At 38.7% G+C, this 21,642-nt stretch overlaps 1 protein-coding gene across 3 annotated transcripts in view; it reads left to right on the top strand.

Moving 5' to 3' along the window:
* Nucleotides 1-21,642, top strand: part of CACUL1 (CDK2 associated cullin domain 1) — a 65,163-nt gene that overhangs the window by 34,627 nt on the left and 8,894 nt on the right. The window contains exons 4-7 of one of the 3 annotated variants that reach the window (XM_049855052.1): nucleotides 2,188-2,283; nucleotides 12,951-13,053; nucleotides 16,017-16,106; nucleotides 20,436-20,574. In XM_049855052.1, the coding sequence (XP_049711009.1) occupies nucleotides 2,188-2,283; nucleotides 12,951-13,053; nucleotides 16,017-16,106; nucleotides 20,436-20,574 (428 nt within the window). The remainder of the gene's footprint in view (nucleotides 1-2,187; nucleotides 2,284-12,950; nucleotides 13,054-16,016; nucleotides 16,107-20,435; nucleotides 20,575-21,642) is intronic. The other 2 variants (XM_049855054.1, XM_049855053.1) reach the window with 2 other exon arrangements.

Genomic DNA, 21,642 nt, shown 5'->3' with positions numbered 1-21,642 from the left:
TTTTATATGTGTGGAAATTGAAATTCAGAGGACTAAATGAATTGCCTAATATAGCCTTGTAAAATAGTAAAATAGAGTTTTTAAATAAAACTTCAGACTCTATTCTTGCAATAAAGGTACTTATCTAGACTTACTGTGTCAAACTCAGATCTTGTCCTCCAGGGGCTTGGAGTTGAGTGGCAGATCTCCCCCTCCCCACCCCCCTACTGGGAGAAGTGTGGAAGTGTGGTCCTGTCCCATCGAAGGGCCATCTAGCTCAGATTTTTTTTTTAGGAAGTGACAAGTCTTGAAGGATAAATAGGAGAAATGAGCCAGAGTGAGTCTGGTTATGGGATGGGGAGAAGGGTGTTCAGGTAGAAAGGACAGTCAGAGGGCCTAAAACAGAACCCCGATGTTTGGGAACTGCTAGTAGCTCCAGGGGATCTGTGTGCTGGGCTTGCATGGGAGAAGAACCAGAATATGAAAAGTGAGAGGTAGACTAAAACAAACTCGTGGTAGAATCAGTTCTGACTCATAGCGACCCTATGCTTTCTAAATTGAGAAGTTCAAACTTTATTTAAAGGTCTCAGGGTGTCAACAAAAGAATTCAAATAGATACTGAAGAGTCAGATTGAACAAGGTTTGGGTCTTGTTCTTTGGTTATAAGCTGTGGGACCATAGTCAAGCGATTAAATATTTCTGGGCCCCAATTGCCTCATATGTAATATGGGAAAACACTCAATTTGCAGGCAGTTAGGAGGACAAAAAAAAGAGATGTAAATAAAACACCTAGCACAGTACAAAAACTGCTAAGCACTCAGTAATGGAAGATGAATTGGGAAAAGTAAGGGCAGTTCACTACACATATCCTAAGTATCTAAGGAGGATTGAAAAAATATGAATTAAGTCTTCTTTAAAAATGGTATTGGAACATTTGGACATTCCTAAAACAGTCCAACTGAAATGCTTTTATAATTTAACATGTTTAATATTTAGGAATTGTTAAATGTGGCATTTCCTTACATCCTTGTTTGAAGGCAAGACTTTATCAGATCTGGTTGCCATGTTATGAGACTGCGACAAGTGAGAATGTGTATAGAATCAAATTTGTTTGCATTATCTTTTGTGCTATGTCTGCTACCCCTCCCCGCCCATACACACACCAGCTCCCAGCCCCAGGAATGAATTCTTTGTGAGAAGACCTGGATCTTTCATTTCCTAGCTCTCTAGTCTTAGGCCAATGATTTGCCCATTTGTGTGTTTCTTCGGTATTAAAATGGTTCCTGATCCATTTAGCTTCAGAGAATAAAATGAAATTTTACATGGATGCATTTTGAAAACACACAGTTTGAAGTGTTCTCTTTCGATACTTCATGATTTGGTTTTTGGTAAGGAGTTAAATACCAGGCATGTATTACATTTTTTTTTTATTGTTATCCAGAGTTGCAGATGTATATTTTAGTCCCTGCTTTCCAGCTAATGATGCTTATAACTGAGCAGCTACAGAAGTGTTTTACAACCAAGCTAGTATAAAAACCCAAAAAAACCTCAGAATTAACAGGGCCTAATTTTTTTTTTTTTTTAAGGTCAGGTCATTGTGGAAACCCTGGTGGCGTAGTGGTTAAGTGCTACGGCTGCTAACCAGAGAGTCAGCAGTTCGAATCTGCCAGGCGCTCCTTGGAAACTCTGTGGGGCAGTTCTACTCTGTCCTATAGGGTCGCTATGAGTCGGAATCGACTTGATGGCACTGGGTTTGGTTTGGTTTGGCTTAAGGTCATTGTAAACATTCATAAGCCATTCTAATTTATTAAGTCTGTGCCACTTCCTTGAATTTCTTTTTTTCTCTCCTTCAGGCCCAAACGTAGTTTGGTTTCTATAGGAAATGCCTATATAATTCACATAATTTTATCATTTGTCCTAACTTTGAATGTGCCCTTTTAACATATTAAGAGAGCAAGCCTTTTAAGTAGCATGTTAAGTTTGCATAGTTTTTAAAGATGGCTAAACCGAATCTCAGTTTTGCGTCACAGATTTTGGAACAAAGATAGAGAAGTCTTACTAAACTTCAGGGGGTTAGCCTCCTCCTTTTATCTGCGTACTTCATTATGCATTTTGAATTCCTTCTAGGTATATTTGCATTTCAGATTGTGGCAATAGGGCTTTATACCTGCTTTCCCAGAATGATCACATTTATGTTCTTCTACACAGGCCAGCCCTCCCGATCTCTATATTGAAAGATTTAATATAGCTCTCGGACAGTACATGGGAGCGTTGCAGAGCATTGTGCCTCTTTTCATATATATGGTAAGTTAGAGCCGTTTCCTCCTTTCCCATTAAGATGGGAGGTTTACTGGTCTAAACACAGACAGATGCAGATGTTTCAGCGTGTTTTATTTCTCTTTTACTATTAGTTGTGTTAGAAATGGAAATTAAACTATTTCAATAATGTTTAATTGTTGTTAAAATACAAGAATTAGTTATTTTTCCTTTTTCTGTTATTAAGTTCCATAAGTGACAGTTACTGAATAAACAGACACTGAGAATCAGCAGTCACTCTGTACACATTTATTTCTGCCATGTGGAAGGCATTGTACTCGGTCTCAGAAGATAAAGATGTATAAGAATGATTTCTTGCCCTCAGAAAGCAGAGAGCTAAAACATCTATCCAAAAATGCGATGTATGATAAATCCCAAGTTAGTTCCTTAAAAAGTAATGCAGAAAAACATTTACTTCCATTCTGATCATCTCTTTCATTTGGAGATTTGTGCCATGAATGTAATTGATATACTGTTGACCTTGTTAACTAACCTCCTATGCTTTTAAATATATAAAATCACAGATCCTTATAATGTTAGTGTTTCCATTGAGTGGAGGGGCTCTTAGAAACAATCTCTTTTAACTCTTCTTTGTTTAATAGATTGGGGAATAGGATATTTTGGTTGATCCTACATTCTGTATCATGTAGATTGCTATATGTGGAATATTGATCTTAAAAATGATTTCTTTCAAATAAAATATACAGGTATGCATTGCTTACTGTCTACAATACGTTCTGTGAAATAGGATGTTATGTGATTTGGACGTAATGCGAACATCATATTACATACAGGAAACAGACGCTCAGGATGGTTACTGTTTGGGTCCGGGACTCACGCTGCTTCCATACTGACTGACTGTGAAAAAACTTGAATTCCACCACCACTGGAGTACAGTGCACACTCGCTTTCCAGCCAGCCACTGGTCCCTTCCTGTCCATCCTCTCTACCTTCCTTCCCAGTCTGCCAGACCATTAGACGTCCGCGGGAGGAGCTGCAGCCTTAGGCCTGGGGGTCACATGCAGGGCACCTGGGCTGAATTGGGCAGCAGTCTCCAGAGGGGCATTCCCCTCAGCAGCTCCAGTGGCGTCTGTGCAGTCCCTGCCTGAGGCGAGCACAGTGGGACAGGAGGCCACAGATGGGCTCCTGGACCCCTTTCCCCTGCTGCCCCGTGGCCAGGATGAATGCTGAACCTGGAGAGCTAGAGAGAGACAGATGGGATCTCTTGCAGAGTATGTTGCTGTGTCCTATTCTCCGATCAGAATTTCTGAACTCTGTTATAGCTTTATGGGACCACGAATGTATATGCGACACACGTGCGTACTTTGAAAAAACTGTTTTTAATTTAGAAGATTCTTTACAAAAGATCATGTTGTATATGATTTTCATTTATACTTCTTCATTCCTTAGGTACTGTTATGGATTGATTGTGTCCCCAAAAAATATGTGTGGTAAATCCTAACCTCTGTGCCTAAAGTTATAATCCCATTGGGGAATGGATTGTCTTTGTTATGTTAATGACACAGGATCGGTGTAGGGCGCGTCTTCAGTCGTCTTCAGTCATTCTCCAGCAAGTCATTAAACAAGCAAGCAAGCAGAAGAGATGAGGAAAGACATGTACTAAGATACCTGAAGATAGTCTAGGAGCAGAAGCTCAGATAAGGACATTCCTTCACAGCCAACAGAGAGAGAAAACCTTCCCCTAGAGCTGGCACCCTGAATTTGGACACCTGGCCTCCAAAACTGTGAGAAAATAAATTTCTGTTTATTAAAGCCACCCACTGGAGATATTATAGCAGTACTGGATAACTAAGACAAAATTTGGTATTGGAAGAGTGGGGTGCTGCTCTAACAGATACCTAAAATGTGGAAGCAGTTTTGAATTTGGGCAATAGGTAGAGGCTGGAAGAGTTTTAAGGTGTTTGATAGTAAAAGCTTAGAGTGCCTTAAAGAAACTGCTGGTAGAATTATGGACATCGAAGACAATTCTGATGATGGCTCAGAAGGAAGTGAGGAGAACCACAGAGAATGTCTCTGTCATCTTAGAGAACACATATGGCACCAGCAACAGAATGTCGCGAGAAATGTGGACGTTAAATGTGCTTCTGGCGAGGCTTTAAAAGGAAACGATGGACATGTGGTTGGACAGTGGAAGAAGGGCGGTGCTTTTTCTGTAGTGGCAAAGAACTTGTCTGAATTTATGTTCAAATGTGTGGTGGAATGTAGAACTTGTAAATGATGAACTTGAATATTTGGCTGAGAAGATTTTTAAGCAAGATCTTAAAGGGGTCACATGGTTTCTCTTTGCTGCTTACAGTAAAATGTGAGATGGACTTTAACATGAACTGTGTAAAATGAAAACAAACCTTAAAGATTTGGAAAATTCTTTTGTATGAACTAAAGCCACATATCCTAGAATTTTGACCAAGGATGATGTGGCTGCACAGTCTTCCATTAAAGAGATTTAAGCCTGTAACTGATGGACCTAACCAACTCCCACAGCAGAAAACCCATCAGTTTAGACCGAAGGGGACAGAGAGAACGAAAAGAGAGAATCCTGTCTGCCTCATGGAATTCTGCAGGCAGGAAACAGATCAAAGGAGCTAATCCCTTGTTCTCTAAGAAAAGAAAAGAACCGTCCCTGGAGCAGCTCAGAGATCAGCAGAACTGTTGGAAGGAGCACAGGAAACAGAACTGCCTTGGGCTCAAGGGGTATGGCCAGGGCCTCTGGGGTGTCAAAGGGTAGAGCCATGGCCTCCTAGGTTTCAAAGAGTCTGATCATTACCAACTAGGTTCTGGAATGTGGGGCCAGGAGGATGGGGCCTCTGCCCAAAGCTGAGGGAGTGGGGCTGCCCTGCCCATGGGGCAGAAGAATGGGGCCTGCCCAAAGCTAAGGGAGCAGAGTTGCTGTCCCAGTGGATCTGGAAGGCTGAGCTTAAGCCCAGGGCTGATGAGCCTCCACCCAGTGTCCAGAGAGCATGGACAGCACCCAGAGTCTAGAGGGGACTGCCCTTGCCCAGATGGGCCCAAAGAGCAGAGGATTATCTGCCTTGAAAGCTAATGTAAATTGTTCTGCAGGGTTTTGGACTTGCGTGGTCCTTGTTATCCCGTCTTTCCCTCCAGTTTCTCCCATTTGTAATGGAGATGTCTACCTTGCACCTACTTGTCCCACCATTGTACTTTGGAAATAACTTGTATTCTAGATTTCACAGGTTCACAGGTGAAGAGAAATTTGCCCCAGGATGGAATACACCTAAAATCTCACCTATATTTAATTGAGATGATTCGGAAAATGAGACTCTGGACTTGGAGTTGATTTAAGACTTTTGGGATAATGTGATGCGGTGAATGTGTTTTGCACATGATAAGGACATGAATTTTTTGAAGACAGAGGGTAGAATGTACTTGACTGATTTGTGTCCCCCCAAAATATCTGTTGTAAATCCCAACCTCTGTGCATGCCTAAGGTTATAATCCCCTTTGGAAATGGGTTATCCTTGTTATGTTAATGAGACAAGATAAGTATAGGGTGTGCCTTGAGTCAGTCTCTTTTGAAATATAGAAGAGATTAAACAAGGGAGCAGGAAGAAATGGGGAAGACACAAGCCAACCAATATGAAGATCGCCTAGGAGCAGAAGCTCAGAAGAGACAAGGATGACAGAGAGAGAAAGCCTTTCCCTACAGCTGGCACCCTGAATTTGGACTTCTAGTCTTCTAAACTGTAAGAAAATAAATTTCTGTTAGTTAAATCCTCTCACTTGTGGTATTTCTGTTATAGCAGTGCCAGATAACTAGGACAGGTATTAATACCAATTTTAGAAGTTAATATACCTTCTCACTTATTGACTGCCTTGTTATCTGACATCTCACATTTATAACAATAGTAAAAATCTGATTATTTTGCACATTAAGGATGTATACAACTGGCAGTAATGAACATTGAGGTGCGACAAGAGTAGTGCTGGCTGTGATGGTTAAAGTTATATATCAACTTGGCTGAGTGAGCCATGAGTCTCAGTGGTTTGGCAGTTAAGAAATGATGTAATTTGGCAATTACATGGTAATGTAATTTGGCAGTTATGTAATGATGCAGTAATTCTCCATTTTGTGATCTGACGTGGTCAGCTTCCATTTTCGCACAACACCGATTTCATATAATGACCTGGTCTTTGGAACCTAACCATGTCGATAAATGAGGGCAGAGTGTAGAGTTTTCCAGTTATTATAATTCAGAAAGAACTTTTTTGCCTGTATTTTACGAGACTTACCTTGGAAGAAAATGAATTGAAAAGACTTTTTTGTTAAGTTTCAGAACTCCTTTCTGAATCATGAAACTTTAGGCAAGAATATCATTGGCGATATTAGAGATCAGTGCATCTGGCTCGGTGGAATTAACTTCTTGGAAAGGATCAGGAAAGCCTGGGAAGTAGCCACATTGTATGATGTTTCTCATTTTGGCGAAATCCTCTCATGGGTTATGTCATTAGGAGCGTATGTTAGGTAGATATCTTAGAAACTGCGAACAAACTCCTTATTCTTGCTGTTTTAAAGGTTCAAATGAGGAGAGACTGTGAATGGAAATGGAGCTGAAGGATAGGGCCTATTTGTGGGTAAGGGAGTTAAGAGTAGGCAAGAGGATTTATTTCCATGTCTGCTGTTTCAATGGAATTTATTAGTGAGCATGTTAGGGGAATTAGTAATGAAAAAAAGTGTAAATTATCATCGTTTGGATTTTGAGGCAAAATGGGAATAGCTATTTTTTAAAACATGGAAGGATATACAAAGCCACTGTTCCAGAAAGAATTGGTTGACATTTAACCATTTTAGGAGGTAGCATATGATCGAGTACAGATGGTGTTGAAGGAAAAATTCCAATATGCACCGAAGGCATTGGTGAAAAACAAGGCTCCGGGAATTGACGGAATACCGATTGAGGTGTTTCTACAAATGGATGCAATGCAGGAAGCGCTCACTCGTCTGTGCCAAGAAATTTGGAAGTCAGCTACCTGGCCACCCGAGTGGAAAAGATCCATATTTGTGCCCATTCCAAGAAGGGTGATTAACGGGATGTGGAAATTATCGAGCAATATCATTAATATCACATGCAAGTAAAATTTTGCTGAAGATCATTCAAAAGCAATTGCAGCAGTACATTGACAGGAAACGGCCAGAAATAGAAGCCGAATTCACAAGAGGACATTAAATGAGGGATGTCATTGCTGATGTCAGATGGATCTTTGCTGAAAGCGGAGAATACCAGAAAGATGTTTACCTGTGTTTTATTGGCTATGCAAAGGCATTTGTTTGTGTGGATCATAACAAATTATGGATAACATTGTGAAGAATGGGAATTTCAGAACACTTAATTGTACTTATGAGGAATCTGTACAAAAACCAAGAACCAGTCATTCAAACAGATCAAGGGGATACTGGCGTAGATGTGTGTCAGAGTTGTATCCTTTCACCGTATTTATTCATTCTGTAGGCCGAGCAAATAATCGGATAAGTTGGACTGTGTGAAGAAGAATGCAGCAGATTTGGAGGAAGGCACATTAACAACCTGCGATATGTAGGTGACACAACCTTGCTTGCTGAAAGTGCAGCGGACTTGAAGCAGTTACTGATGAAGATTAAAGATTGTACAGCCTTCAGTATGGATTACACCTCAACATAAAACAAAAATCCTCACAATTGGACCAATAAGCAACATCATGATAAACAGAGAAAATATTGAGGTTGTTAAGGATTTCATTTCACTTGGATCCATAGCCAACGCCCGTGGAAGCAGCAGTCAAGAAATCAAATGGTGTATTACATTGGGCATGTCTGTTGCAAAAGACCTCTTTAAAGTGTTAAAAAGCAAAGATGTCACTTTAAGTACTAAGGTGCACCTGACTCATGCTGTGGTGTTTGCAATCACCTCATATGTATGTGGGAGTTGGACAGTTAGGAAGACCAAAGAATTGATGCCTTTGAATTATGGTGTTGGCAAAGAATATTGAATATACCATGGACTGGCAGTAGAACAAACAAATCTGTCTTGGAAGAAGTACAGCTAGAATGCTCCTTAGAAGCGAGGATGGCAAGACTTTGTCTTACGTACTTTGGACATGTTATCAGGAGGGATCAGTCCCTGGAGAAGGACATCGTGCTTCATAAAGTAGAGGGTCAATGAAAAAGAGGAAGACACTCACTGAGATGGATTGATACAGTGGGTGCAACAGTGGGCTAAAATATAGCAAGAATTGTGAGGATGGCGCAGGACTGGGCAGTGTTTTGTTATGTCATACATGGGGTCGCTATGAGTCAGAACTGACTTGACAGTACCTAACAACAACAATCTTTCAAAAATTAGTTTAAATAAATCAGGAAAGTGATTAACATTCACACTTGCCTATAGTGCCACAGTTGGCTGTCTTAAACTTTATCATAGGATCCTAGGGCTTTAAGAAGTAGATTTCATTTAAGAATAAATGAACCACAACTTATTCTTCGAGCAAAATTCAAGTAAAGGATCTTTGGTTGTAAAATAAAGCTAAACTACAACTTGTCATACAGATTTAAGAGCTCAAACTTGCTTTCTAGTTATTTGTGAAAACTTTTTGTTGTCCAGAAGATAGAAATGCGTTGATCTTTGTCACTGCTCTGTCGGGAAAGTATATTATTTAAAGAAAACAGTTTGAAATGTTAACGTTGAGGGCTATAGTCAGCAGAATATCCTTTGTAGTTACAGTAACCGAAAAGGAATTTTGTTAAGCATTTCTTGCCACAATTAACGTCTTTGATTTAGGTGGTCTGTCTATATTGGTATTTAAGAAATCCAGTCATTACATGGAAGGGACTGGACAATGGGTTGGAGAGAAATGCTGACGAAGAGTGAGCTACTTGTATCAGGTGGACACTTGAGACTGTGCTGGCATCTCCTGTCTGGAGGGGAGATAGGAGGGTAGAGAGGGTTAGAAACCGGCAAAGTTCACGAAAGGAGAGACTGGAAGGAGGGAGCGGGCTGACACATTGCGGGGGGAGGGTAAGTGGGAGTGTGGAGTAGGGTGTATATAAGCTTATATGTGACAGACTGACTTGATTTGTAAACGTTCACTTAAAGCTCAATAAAAATTATTAAAAAAAAAAAATCCAGTCATTAAAGTAGAAGATAAGTTGCGTCTAAGAGCTTAAATTATCAGACAAGATTGCTGTTGCACAGAGATCAAATAAAGACAATATATATACTTATTTGGAATACTGGAGCTTAAAACGATCATACTGAGAAAAAGTTGGACATCTTCTGTTAAAGAAGTAGAAGTACTTTAGAGTTTCTAAGTCCTTTAGAAGTTTTTATAATTTCATCTTTTAATGGGTTCTGGTTAAAAGCTGTGCCAGAGGCCTTAAATGTTAAGGGGACAATATACCAGAAGTGAAAAGTACTATAAATGCAGAAGATTTTCCTTTGGGAGTTAAACAATTATATTGTTTTTTATTCTTATATGTAAATGAAACAAAATCTCAACCAAAACCCAAAAGCCAAACCTGATGCCATCAATCCTAGCAACCCGATAGGACCGAGTAGTATTGCCCCATCGGGCTTCCGAGGAGCAGCTGGTGAATTTGAACTGTCGACCTTTTGGTTAGCAGTGGAGCTCTTAACCGCTGGGCCACCAGGGCTGTCAAAGAGATGTTGATTCACTTCAAAGACTGCCAAATTAATTTTTGCTCCATATTTTGATTTAAAAATCTCGAGTGTGAAAATAGCTTTATAATTGAGGTTTTCATTAAAAAAAATAAACGGCTTCACCAGATAATATTTACTTCCGAAGGGGAAAAGAAATTCTTAGAAATAAAATACGGCAGTCAACTTAGTCTCTTGTGATAAAATCCATGTAGAAAAATAAACCTAATACCCATGAAAACTACTATGAAAGATGACTATGAAGGGGTAACTATCATTACCTGATATAAAAATGAATGATTAAAAAAAACCAAAACCAAACCCATTGCTGTCGAGTTGATTCCGACTCATAGCAACCCTATAGGACAGAGTAGAGCTGCTGCACAGAATTTCCAAGGAGTGCCTGGTAGGTTCAAAGCACCAGCCTTTTGGTTAGCAGCCAGCACCAGTCTTTTGGTTAGCAGCCATAGCACTTAACCATTATGCCACCAGAGTTTCCAAAATGAATGATAAGGCTATAGTAATTAGAAATGTTTGTCATTGGTGCAGGAATAGATCAATGGAACAGAGCCCAGAAATAGGAATTTAGTAAAAACCTAAGATGACACTTCACACCAGTAAGGAAGAGATGGATTATTCCATAGCTGGCTGTTAGGATGACTGGTAGTCATTTTGGGGTTGGGGCAGGGGAGACTAATTATTCCCATATTCTTTATAAAAAATTCTAGATGGAATAATTTTAAAAAATGAATTAAAGAACTAGAAGAAATCATGTTACAAATATTGGAGCAATAAAATACCTTTCTAAATAAGACCCTAAACCTAGAAGCCGCGAAGGAAGATATATTAGACTTTTTGACGGTGTAAAATTTAAGAACTTTTGTACAGCAAAATACCATAAACCAAAAGTAAATGGAAGGAATTGCAGTAAATTTTGTAAAACATAAGACAAAATACTGCTTTCCGTGGTAAATAGTTAGGTCTTCGGAATTAATTTTAAACAATTTAAGAACCCTATTCTCTTGAAAATAGGAGAAAGGACATGAATAGATTGTTCACAGAAAAAAAGAAATACAAATGGCTTATAAACATGAAAATACACTCAACATCGTAATTAAAGAAATAAAAATTAAAACAAAAGTTTTTAAACCTCTTTCAATTACTGGAAGTAGAAAATGTTGATAATCAGTTCTGAGTCTGTAGGAAAATAATTCACATTTTTGTAAATTGGTGAAACCTCTTTGGAAGATTATTTGGCGTTATTGTTCAAAGTTAAAAATATACAAACTCTTTGACACAGAAATTATAACATTAGGAATTTATCATACAAATAAACTCAAGTATATATGAATATATATGTAGAATGACGTTGTAACATTGTTTTTAGTTAGCAGAACATTGGGGAAAAAATCTGTATCATCATCAGTAGGGAAATCGCTGGGTGGCTCAAAGGATTAAATGGTGATTACTAGCCAAAAAATTGATGGTTCGAACTCATTCACAGATGCCTTGGAAGACCCTTCTGGTGATCTGCGTCTGAAGGATCACAGCCTTGAAAACTCTCTGGAACAGTTCTACTCTGCACACATGGGGTTGCCATGAGTCAGAATTGACTCGACAGCAATTAACAATAATAACAGGATAATTTAAGTAATTTATGGAAAACATATGCAGTTAAAAATAATGACATACCTATATGTACTTTTAGAGAAAAATCTTGAAGACAAAACGTTAGGTGTGAAATCAAGGTACAAAGCAGTGTGTAATATTCCCTCATTAGTGTGGTTTTCCTTCTTTTTTAAGAAAATAAAAAGCATGTCCACATCTATGCAAGGATTATTTTAGAAAGAATATGTGAAAGTCTTCCCAGTTGTCAAATGGTACCATTGGGAATGGGACCAGTGGGAAGAGGGTTTGGGATGGAAGGCTTGTTTTTATTGCATACTCTTTTACATGGTTTTATTTTTTAACAAAATTTTGAAAGGGGGGAAAATGTTGGGTTAAGAATTAAGAGAATCAGTGAGCACCCTTTTTATATTTTCTACTCTTATGCATTGAGTTAGCATTTAAACGTGAACAAATTTGATCTGGGTTTTGTAAATCATTTTAGTTGGGATGCTTTGGGCTACAGGAAATGGAAAACCTGATTAAAAGCGATTTAAGTAAATGAAGAAAAGTACTATCTCCTGCAATAGAATGCCAGCAATAATGCAGTCTCCAGGGTTGGTTGAATTCATCATTCAGCAGTATAATGGAGGACTCTGGTTCTTTTTGTTTCTTTCCTGTCCACAATATCTGTTTCATCTTACTCTCCTTGTGGTTGTAAAATGACTGTAGGAAGGCCCTCCCTCACACCTAGGTTTCTCTCAGTCTGGGCTATCTTGGGTCACATGTCTACCTCTGAGCCACAGGCAGTCTCTAGGGAATGTCGTAAGCTGAATGACTTGGACTAATCATTGGAGTAGAATGTATGTTGGGGAATCAACTGGTCCGTGTCCGCTGCCCGCTTTCAGCCTTGGTCATTGATAAATGGAGTACCTTTCATTAGTGTGAGTTGGAATCAGCTCGACAGCAACAGGTTTTGTTTTTTCATTTGTGTTTTCCAGGGTTGCCTTTAGGTGATGATATGGTATTTTTAAAGGGCATACTAAGTGCCTGTCACACCGTGTGATTCCAAAATGTCTGTACCTTCCTGTCTAGTTAATTTTTGGGCTATCTTCCAGTGTTCTTTTGGAAGTGTATGGCTCATTATATTTTATCTTTAAGTACTTTTAATCTCTTGCCAGAAAGACATTGAACTATAGTGGCAGGGTTTTTGGTGTTTGATGTTGCATTTTTATATTTTAGTTGATGGGTAGGACCACCTTTATGTGTTGTTTCCTAAAGTAATTTTTTTTTTTTTTTGGGTGGGGAGGATCTTCAGTTCATTAGAATAACTAATGATTTTCTTCTTATTGATGCACTGAAAAGGACTTTTTTTTTTTCCAGAATAAATTTTACATCGAAACCAAGCTTAACAGAGACTTAAAGGATGATCTTATAAAGCTGTTTACGGAACATGTTGCAGAAAAGCACATTTACAGCCTAATGCGTAAGTCAGTGAATTTATTTTAAGGGTGAGATAACACCATTGGTGATCTAATTTTTGTCCGAGAGCATTGCCATATAAACCCCAGCATTGACAGCTTTGGAACCAGATGTTAAGAAGCGCTGGAGCCTTGTTTTATAGAGAGACTGAGGAATTGAAAATGTGACTTGAAGGTCACCCAGTAAGCTGATAGCAACTTAGCCAGGTTATCCTTTGGACAATGCCTTCATGTCTGGCCTGATACTCGCTGCCTTTTTTCTACCCTCCCACTGATTGGAGAAATATTATTGGGGGTTCACCCCTAACTTTGTTACCAGTAATTTTAGAAGGATTGCAGTGTTACATTGTTGAAATGGTAGTACAGAATTCTCTCTGATTTTGACTCTTCCGGCTCTGTCCTGGAGCCCTGGTGGCACAGTGTTTAGTTAAAGTGCTTGGCTGCTAACCAAAAGATTGGTGGTTTGAACCCACCAGCCGCTCTGTGGAGAAAAACATGACAGTCTGCTTCTGTAAAGATTTACAGCCTTGGAAACCCTGTACGGCAGTTCTACTCTGTTCTGTAGGGTCACTATAAGTCGGAATTGACCTGATGGCAGTGGGTCAAGTTGGTCAGTTCTGTCATTTTCTGTGTATCTTAGGTAAGCTTTTCTGTAAAATTGAGATTTGTAAAATATTTAATGTGGCAATGTGCATCATTAAGAAAGCAGATCAAAGTGCTAAGCGCAGCTAGTTTCTCTTCTCTTACCATTCTTGTGCTCCCTGCCCCTCAAAACAGTAGGTAGACTCTGATCCTAAGAATATCTCTCTCCAGGTGGAATTTAGGAAGTCCCTATAACCTAATGTGTTGGCATCCTCTAAAAGCTCATATCTTATGTGATATATCAAGTCATGTTTCAGAATTTTGCACTCATAATATTTGGATTTGCAGTATGTATTTTTTTGTTTCCTTTTAGTCATAGTTTCTACTACAGTGAGCCCTGGTGGCCCAGTGGTTAAGAGATTGGCTGCTGACCAAAAGGTGGCAGTTCGAATCCACCAGCCATTCCTTGGAAACCCTATAGGGCAGTTCTACTCTGTCCTATAGGGTTGCTATGAGTCGGAATCAACTGGATGGCAGTGGGTTTTACAGTGAACTTTTACTAGGATTTACAAAAGGATTATTGTATTATTAACCACAAACTCTTTTTCATTTAAATTAAGAGAAGGAATTTTTAAACATTAGGCCACTTTATTTTAGAAAGGTAGTGTTTTCAAATCGTATTGTAGATGAGAATAATATGTTTCATTTTTATGTTCCCAAGAGATTCTAGAATCTTTGGGATATGCCGTGTATTTTTCTTGAAGGTTGGAGAGATGGTTCCCAACATCTTTAGACATTATCTCATGAGTTATTCCAGCTATTAATTATAACCATTCAGGTATTTCCTCTGAGGTTGATATTGTCATTTTGCTTTCATTGTAAAATAGAATACAGCATTTTGAAGTCTTTCCCATTAAAATGCTATAGAGAAATGCTACCATCTGGTAAAAAGCTTATTTACTTTGTAAATATGTTTTTATATTTCCTGGCAATTTGGAAATGAACTTTGTTATGCATATAAAAAAAAATTTTTTTTATACGGAATATTCAAAAGGAAATCTAGTAGTCCATATCTCCTATTTAGAGGAATAGTCTTACTCATTTTTTATTAAAAAAATTATGAAGTATTTGTGTGGTAGTACAGAAAGTAAAAGAAAACCGGCTCTGTGGTCATGGGCAGAGACAGGGTCACATGGTTACCAGGGTTGTGAAAGTGAGCAGGATGCCCTCAGTTAGAGAAAATGCACTTGCAGCGGTAGCATTTGGGAAAGTGAGTCTCTGACCCTGATCACTAAAAAACTAAAATTACCAGTATGTGCCTTTCAGAAAAAGGCCAAGAGCCTCAGATATGGTGATTTGGTGGAAGGAGAAATGATTGAGGGAGTTTATTGTGTGATGTTAAAGTCGAGAACATTTTAGTCCCCAAACGTAAATCTTTTGTATCATGAACTTCATGGAGGCACTTTCAGCTCACTCGCTAAGTAGATGAATACTGTTAGGGATTGAATTGTGTCCCCTCAAAAATGTGTGTCAACTTGGCTAGGCCATGATTTTCAGTGTTATATAATTATCCTCCATTTTGTGATCTTGATGTAATTAGCCTTCATTTTGTGATCTGATGTAATTATCCTATGTGTTGGAAATCCTAACCTCTATGATGTTAATGAGGCAGGATTAGAGGCAGTTACATTAATGAGGCAGGACACAATCTATAGGATTAGGTTGTATCTTAAGTCCATCTGTTTTGAGATATAAATGAGATAAAACAAGCAAGCAAAGATTGAGGAACCCACTACCAAGGAAGAAGTGCTGGGAGCAGAGCACATCCTTTGGGCCCAGGGTCCCTGCGCTGAGAATCTCCTAGACCCAGAGGCGTATTGATGCCAAGACACAAGGAGATTTCCAAGGAAAGTCAGGCCCACAGATGTTGAAAGGAGACAAGGACCTTTCGCCAGAGCTAACACAAGAGAGAAAGCCTTCCTCTAGAGCTGGTGCCCTGACTTCAGACTTCTAGCCTTGTAAACTGTGAGAGAGTAAATTTGTTTGTTAAAGCCATCCACTTGTGGTATTTTTATGATAGCAGCAGTAGGTAACTGAGACAAATACTATTGCTTTTGGAAAGTTTTGCTCACTTGTTTTCAGAACCTCTGTGAATTGAATCATTCCCATTAGTGTTCCAAGAGACCTGCGGATATTTACTTGTTAGATTGAACTACTACATCGGATTTATTAAAAAAAAAAAAACCTTAGTGTAAACTCTTGGTTTGTCCTCTTAGACTGTTCTTTTCTTGCACTTGTTTACCCTTTAGTCCTTGGGAGAGGGAGTAATGTAAACATTGACAATCAGTGTTCTTTTCCTCTTATAACATCGTTTCCCTTATTTTAGCTTTACTTTTAGAAGCCCAGTCAACACCATTTCAGGTCACACCTTCAACTATGGCAAATATTGTGAAAGGCCTGTATACCCTCAGACCAGGTAAACTTTCATAATTTCTTTTGGGATTGGACCTGTTTATGGTAGTTCCAGCCTTATCCGAGGGGCAGTGTTTCCATATGTGTTTTTTGAGGGCTGATGGTATTTAGGGAGCCCTGGTGGCACAGTGGTTAAGTGTTCAGCTGCTAACCAAAAGGTTAACAGTTTGAATCCACCAGCTGCTCCTTGGAAACCCTATGGGGCAGTTCTACTCTGTCCTATAGGGTTGCTATGAGTCGGAATCAACTCGACGGCAGTGGGTTTTTGTTTTTTTAAATGGTATTTAGATTCGTTCTAACAGAAAATTTGAAGACATTGATTGTGAAATGTAAACTCAGGACTCAGTTGTAACTCTCTACTACTGAAAACATAATGGTTTGGTTCTTGCAGTATCTGTGAGGAAAATACAAGAAATAATTTGTAGGAGACACTAGATAAAATCAAATCGCATATCCGGCCTTAATCTTTGTCTTTATTTTTATGGAGTTTCTCTTTCACTTCCTACCCCACACTGCAGATACACACTTCACAACTCCATTTTCTTAGGCCTGTTATGTACCTTGCAAGGAGTCTAGCAGTACTGGGAAAGTTAGTCATTTTATAAGGATATTTTAGGGAGAGAGATAATCAGAATAGCAGAACCAAAAATCAAGAATCACTGTATTCAAAAGCACGATCTGTAAATGAGTGTAATGTGTCTCCGAATAATGGAGCCCTGGTGCGGCGTAGTGGCTAAGTGGTACGAGTGCTAACCAAAGAGGTGGCAGTTTTAATCTGCCAGGCGCTCTTCAGAAACTATATGGGGCAGTTCTACTCTGTCGTATAGGGTCGCTATGAGTTGAAATCGACTCAGTGGCAATGGGTTTGTTTGTTTGTTTTTGTGGTACAGTGGTTATGCTCTCGGCTGCTAACTGAAAGGTCAGAGGTTCAAACTCACCAGCTGCTCTGTAGGAGAAAGATGTGGCACTCTGCTTCTGTAAAAGTTTGGAGGCTTGGAAACCCTATGAGGAAGTTCTACTCTTCTATAGGGTTGTCAGGAGTCAGAATTGGACTCAGTAGCAATGGGTTTGGCTTCTGATTTGGTCTTAGAATAAAAACATAGATTTAAAGGAGTCCCAAGATAATTTCTTATTTATCCTCCTACCTGTTTGTAAGCCAGAAGTCCGTGGGTGGCACAAATGGTTTGCTCTGGGCTACTAACTGAAAGGTTCATGGTTAGTATCCACCCAGTGGCACCATGGAAGAAAGGCCTGGTGACCTATTTCCGTAAGACTACAGCCATTAAAAACCCTATGACCTGCAGCTCTGCTCTGGCACACCTGGGGTCTCCATGGTCGGAATTGCCTTGACACCAGTGGATTTGGGTGTTGTTTTTTTGGTTGTATTTGTAAGCTAGGACGTAAAACTTCCTATACAATTCTTTAGTCATTTAAAAAATGTCCGTGGGAGAGAGATTGCAAAAGTTCTCAGGGTAGAACACTGCTGTATGGTCTGTAGACAGAAGGGATGCCCCTTTCTAGTAATTGCCTTTTTGTCAAAATCTTTTGTCGTTTAAGAATTAAATGAAATAAAATGTGATATAAAGAGCTTAACACAGTACCCAACACATAAACAAGCATGCCAACATTAACTACTGCTACTACTAGCCAGTTGGGTTTAATGATTATTTTATTTTAATTATCTGATGGCTTGATTATTTGATTTACTAATTCATTTAAAAGGTGACATGTCAGGATTTAGCTTGTTAAAATGGAAATCCATTGAAAACTGTGGTATCAAGGATGGACTGTGATGTCAGGAATTACCTTCTTTCTCAGGCTGCTTTAAACTACTAGTGACTTCTAGAGTATTTACTTTTAATGTTACCTAAATTTGGATCACGTCTTCAGTGCTATACCTCCTAATTTTTAAAAGAAATTACTTGTATGAAATAGCACAAATATTTTATTACGTGTGTCCAATCAACTGAATGTTTTTCTTTTTCTAGTTTCTCAGAATTTTAAATTTCATTTTATTACAGTGTGATGAGAATGGCTCATGGCTTTTTTTCGTGCTAGCGTATGACTGTGTTTTAGATGGCATCCACTGGTATGCAGCATGGCAAATTCCTGAATTCTGCCTCCCAAGCAGGCAGTTTTCTCATAACTCAGTTCTAGCTTTTATCAGAAATAACAAAATCTCAGAATAAAGCTAATCACTAAGGGTATAAAAAATTGTAGATACACGTTCTTCTGAATGCTGTTTTATCCAGGTTTGGGCTCTTACAGTGGAGTTCACGGTACTTCTGAGGAGAATTCTGTGTCGAGAATTGGCCTTTTGAAAAGGCGAATTTTAGCACAGACTAACCTTTTGCTGCCCCAGGCATTTTCTGAGATACTGTTAAACATATTTTGACATTTCCATTCCTTGCCAGTACTCATTATATTCCTGTTTTATTAAAGCATTTTTATTCACCTGACAGATTAAGGTTAGACAGTTTTCAATGATTAAGTGTGAACGTTCCTTCCATCACAGTGGTTCTCAGGTGCTGGTCTGTGTAGACTGCATCCAAATCACCTTAAGAAGGTTTTTTAAACTGCAGATTCCTGGGCCCTAATCCTTGGAGATTCTGATGACTTTTGTCATTTTTGGTGTTTCCAGCCAGTCTGTAGAAGCTTAGTTTAGAAGTAGTTCCAGCATTCCCATCCTGCCTTTCTTCATTTAATAATACCTGCACTTTCTTTGTCTTTATTTTAACAACTGCCTGGAGTAGAATTCTGTTGAGTGGCAGATAGGGTTGACTCCTGCCGGCTGTGACTGACTGGTTAGTTATTACCCACTAACCAAGACTGGCTAGTTAGTAATTACCCACTAACCAACTGAAACTGTATTAGGACTCTCTTTAAAGCCATATCTGAGTTGAGCTCAAGGAGGGACACTTGCCAACATTTTGCCACGAATTTGTGTGGGTGGTGAGTGCACTGACCTTTGAGTCCTTCGGAGTCCTTGTTCATTGCTGGCTGTGACTTAGCTGCTGTCAACATCAGTAGATGTAGAGATTGCTTCTGCTGACCCAGCATTGAACAGTGTCAAGTGTGGCTTTTTGGTATTTATTATTTGGAGTCCCTGGTGATGCAAACCGTTACTGGACCTGGCTGCCAACTCAAATTACACTTTTTAAGGTGGGCTTACTTGACTCTGAGTCGGAATCAAATTGATAGCAGAGGGTTTGGCTTGGGTTTTGTTTACCCAGTTAAAGAGCATTGACATTTTTTTGGTTTTTAATATGGGCAGTCAAAATGTTTTCCAAAAGGGAACATTTAAAAGACCTGAATTAAAAGAATTCAGAAGGGTTAACAGTGCTAATTTAGGGCCAGCAAGGAAGGAAGGAGGATCCTGGTTTCCTCATGCCCCCCCATGCAGGTGGGCATTATTTAAATTTAATGTTCATTAAATAGGGAGGTGAGAGTATTTACATAGTTTGCTGGAATTTTTCTGAATATTAACAAGTCTACATATTAATGCTTGTTTTTTTCTTTCTTTCGAATTACCCAGTCCTATTTTTCACCCATTTGTTTGGTCTTATTGATTTGTACAAATGCTTTATAATAAAGATAATAATTCACGTTTGTCATATCTAATGCAGATATTCTCAGTTTTCGTTTTGCCTTTTTATTTTGATACATGAAAGTTTTTTTGTCTATAGATTTTTTTCGATGTTTTTCTTAATAATTTGATAACCATTTAATTCTTTTCTTATACTGTTTAATATGTTACAACTTAATATGGACCAAAGTAGATTTTTGTTTCCACAGTACTAATCAGTTATCCCAGCTGCTGGTTAAATATTCACCCCCCCTGCCTTTTGTGATACTTCCTTTTTTGTCTTGTCTGCTTATGACTACCTGTACTCTCCTATTCTTGGGCCAGTATATTGCTCTAATTAATGCCTAGTAGAGCTGGTATTTCCAGCAGACAGACCCTCCCCTCCAATTCTGAGTGGGAGGGCCCACTTAGAATACTTGGATGATCTTACTCATGCTTTTCTCCATATGTAGAAATTCTTTGACAAGATACATTAGAAAATTCTCTAGGAATTTTCATTAAATTCTCTAGATCATTTGAATGTATAAAATATAAAATTGCCTGCTTTCTTTGTATTTTAAGTTCTTTTTAGAAAGGAAATTTAACCTCTATGTATGTGCTTTCCAGAATGGGATTGCATTTTTACCCCGTTTTAAATTGGATTTAATTGACTTTTTTGTTCTTTGAACAAAAGAAAAAATTTTTCCTTTCCAGCTGATTTAACCTCTCCATATGATTTTCTTAATGAATCATTTTCTTCTCTCACAGAATGGGTTCAGATGGCTCCAACTCTGTTTTCTAAATTTATTCCAAACATTCTCCCTCCGGCGGTAGAATCTGAACTTTCTGAATATGCTGCTCAAGATCAGAAACTTCAAAGAGAACTTATACAGAACGGTTTCATGAGGCAAGTTTTTTTTTTTCTTTTCTTCCTCCTTTGGTGACCAAATATGTCCGTTACCTGGGCCAGTTTGGCTTGGCAGGGGAGGGGTACTACAAGGGTCTTAGAAGGGAAATAGCCACCCAAGAGTCAAAGGTGCTACCCGGGGAGAGGAGTTAGTGCCCTTTGGCTATGAATGTTGAAGCTGAGCTTTGATTTTATGGAAGATGCTCTTTACTAAAGAGATGTTAAAGAAGGGACTTCTCATCGGCTGGGCAGCCTCTAAGAACTCTTCCAATTCTGATTCTCTCCTGTTAGTTCTGAACATTTGAAAGAACATTGTAGGAGTTTTATAGGTAGTTATAATGTACTTTTATCCCTAAATTTTCAAAGAGGCTTTAGATTCTGTATTTCATATTTTGATTTAAAGCCTAGTTGTTTCTTCTTAAAAGGGATATCTCTTTATATGTTTCAAAATTTTATATTCCTGGGTTTTGATGTATACACTTTATTAATTTCTGTAAACTTTGCAATTTAGTATCATGCACATATCCCAGAGAATCTTGTGAAGTGCATATTTTCAACTAAAATAAAGATTTTTGTGACTCCCTATGGGTAAACACCAATTTATGTCACCAGATGATTGAAGGGCACAGTAATACCTTACATTTCCATAATCCTTCCTGGTTACTTGGCACTTTTACATATCTTCTCTTATTGAATCCCTGGCAAATGCAGGAAGACACTGAGTCCTAACTTAGGCCAAGTTATGTCCACAAATAGCAGGTTGAGCTCTGACTCACGTGGGTCTGGTGTGCATACCCTTCCAAAGGTTCTGAGGTCAAACCATCTCGGGAGAACTGGTCTTGAGTTACAGCTAAATTTTCCCATAAATAATTTTGAATGTATGCCAGGTGATCTGTGTATACCTTTTATGTTTTTGTCAAGTTCACAAAAAATTTGAAGTCTTTTATGTTTTCCTTGAATGTTCGCTTTTAATTTGAGAGATGAGCTTACTCATACCTTTAAAAGTTCTTCGGAGAGCTTTTATCACTGAAGCAGTGGAGGAATATAGCTCTTGAGGATTCTCAGAGC

Source organism: Elephas maximus, chromosome 16 (assembly GCF_024166365.1).
Source record: "Elephas maximus indicus isolate mEleMax1 chromosome 16, mEleMax1 primary haplotype, whole genome shotgun sequence".
NCBI lineage: Eukaryota > Metazoa > Chordata > Mammalia > Proboscidea > Elephantidae > Elephas > Elephas maximus.
The sequence above is the reverse complement of the archived record's forward strand: the minus strand, read 5'-3'. Positions and strand labels throughout refer to the sequence as shown.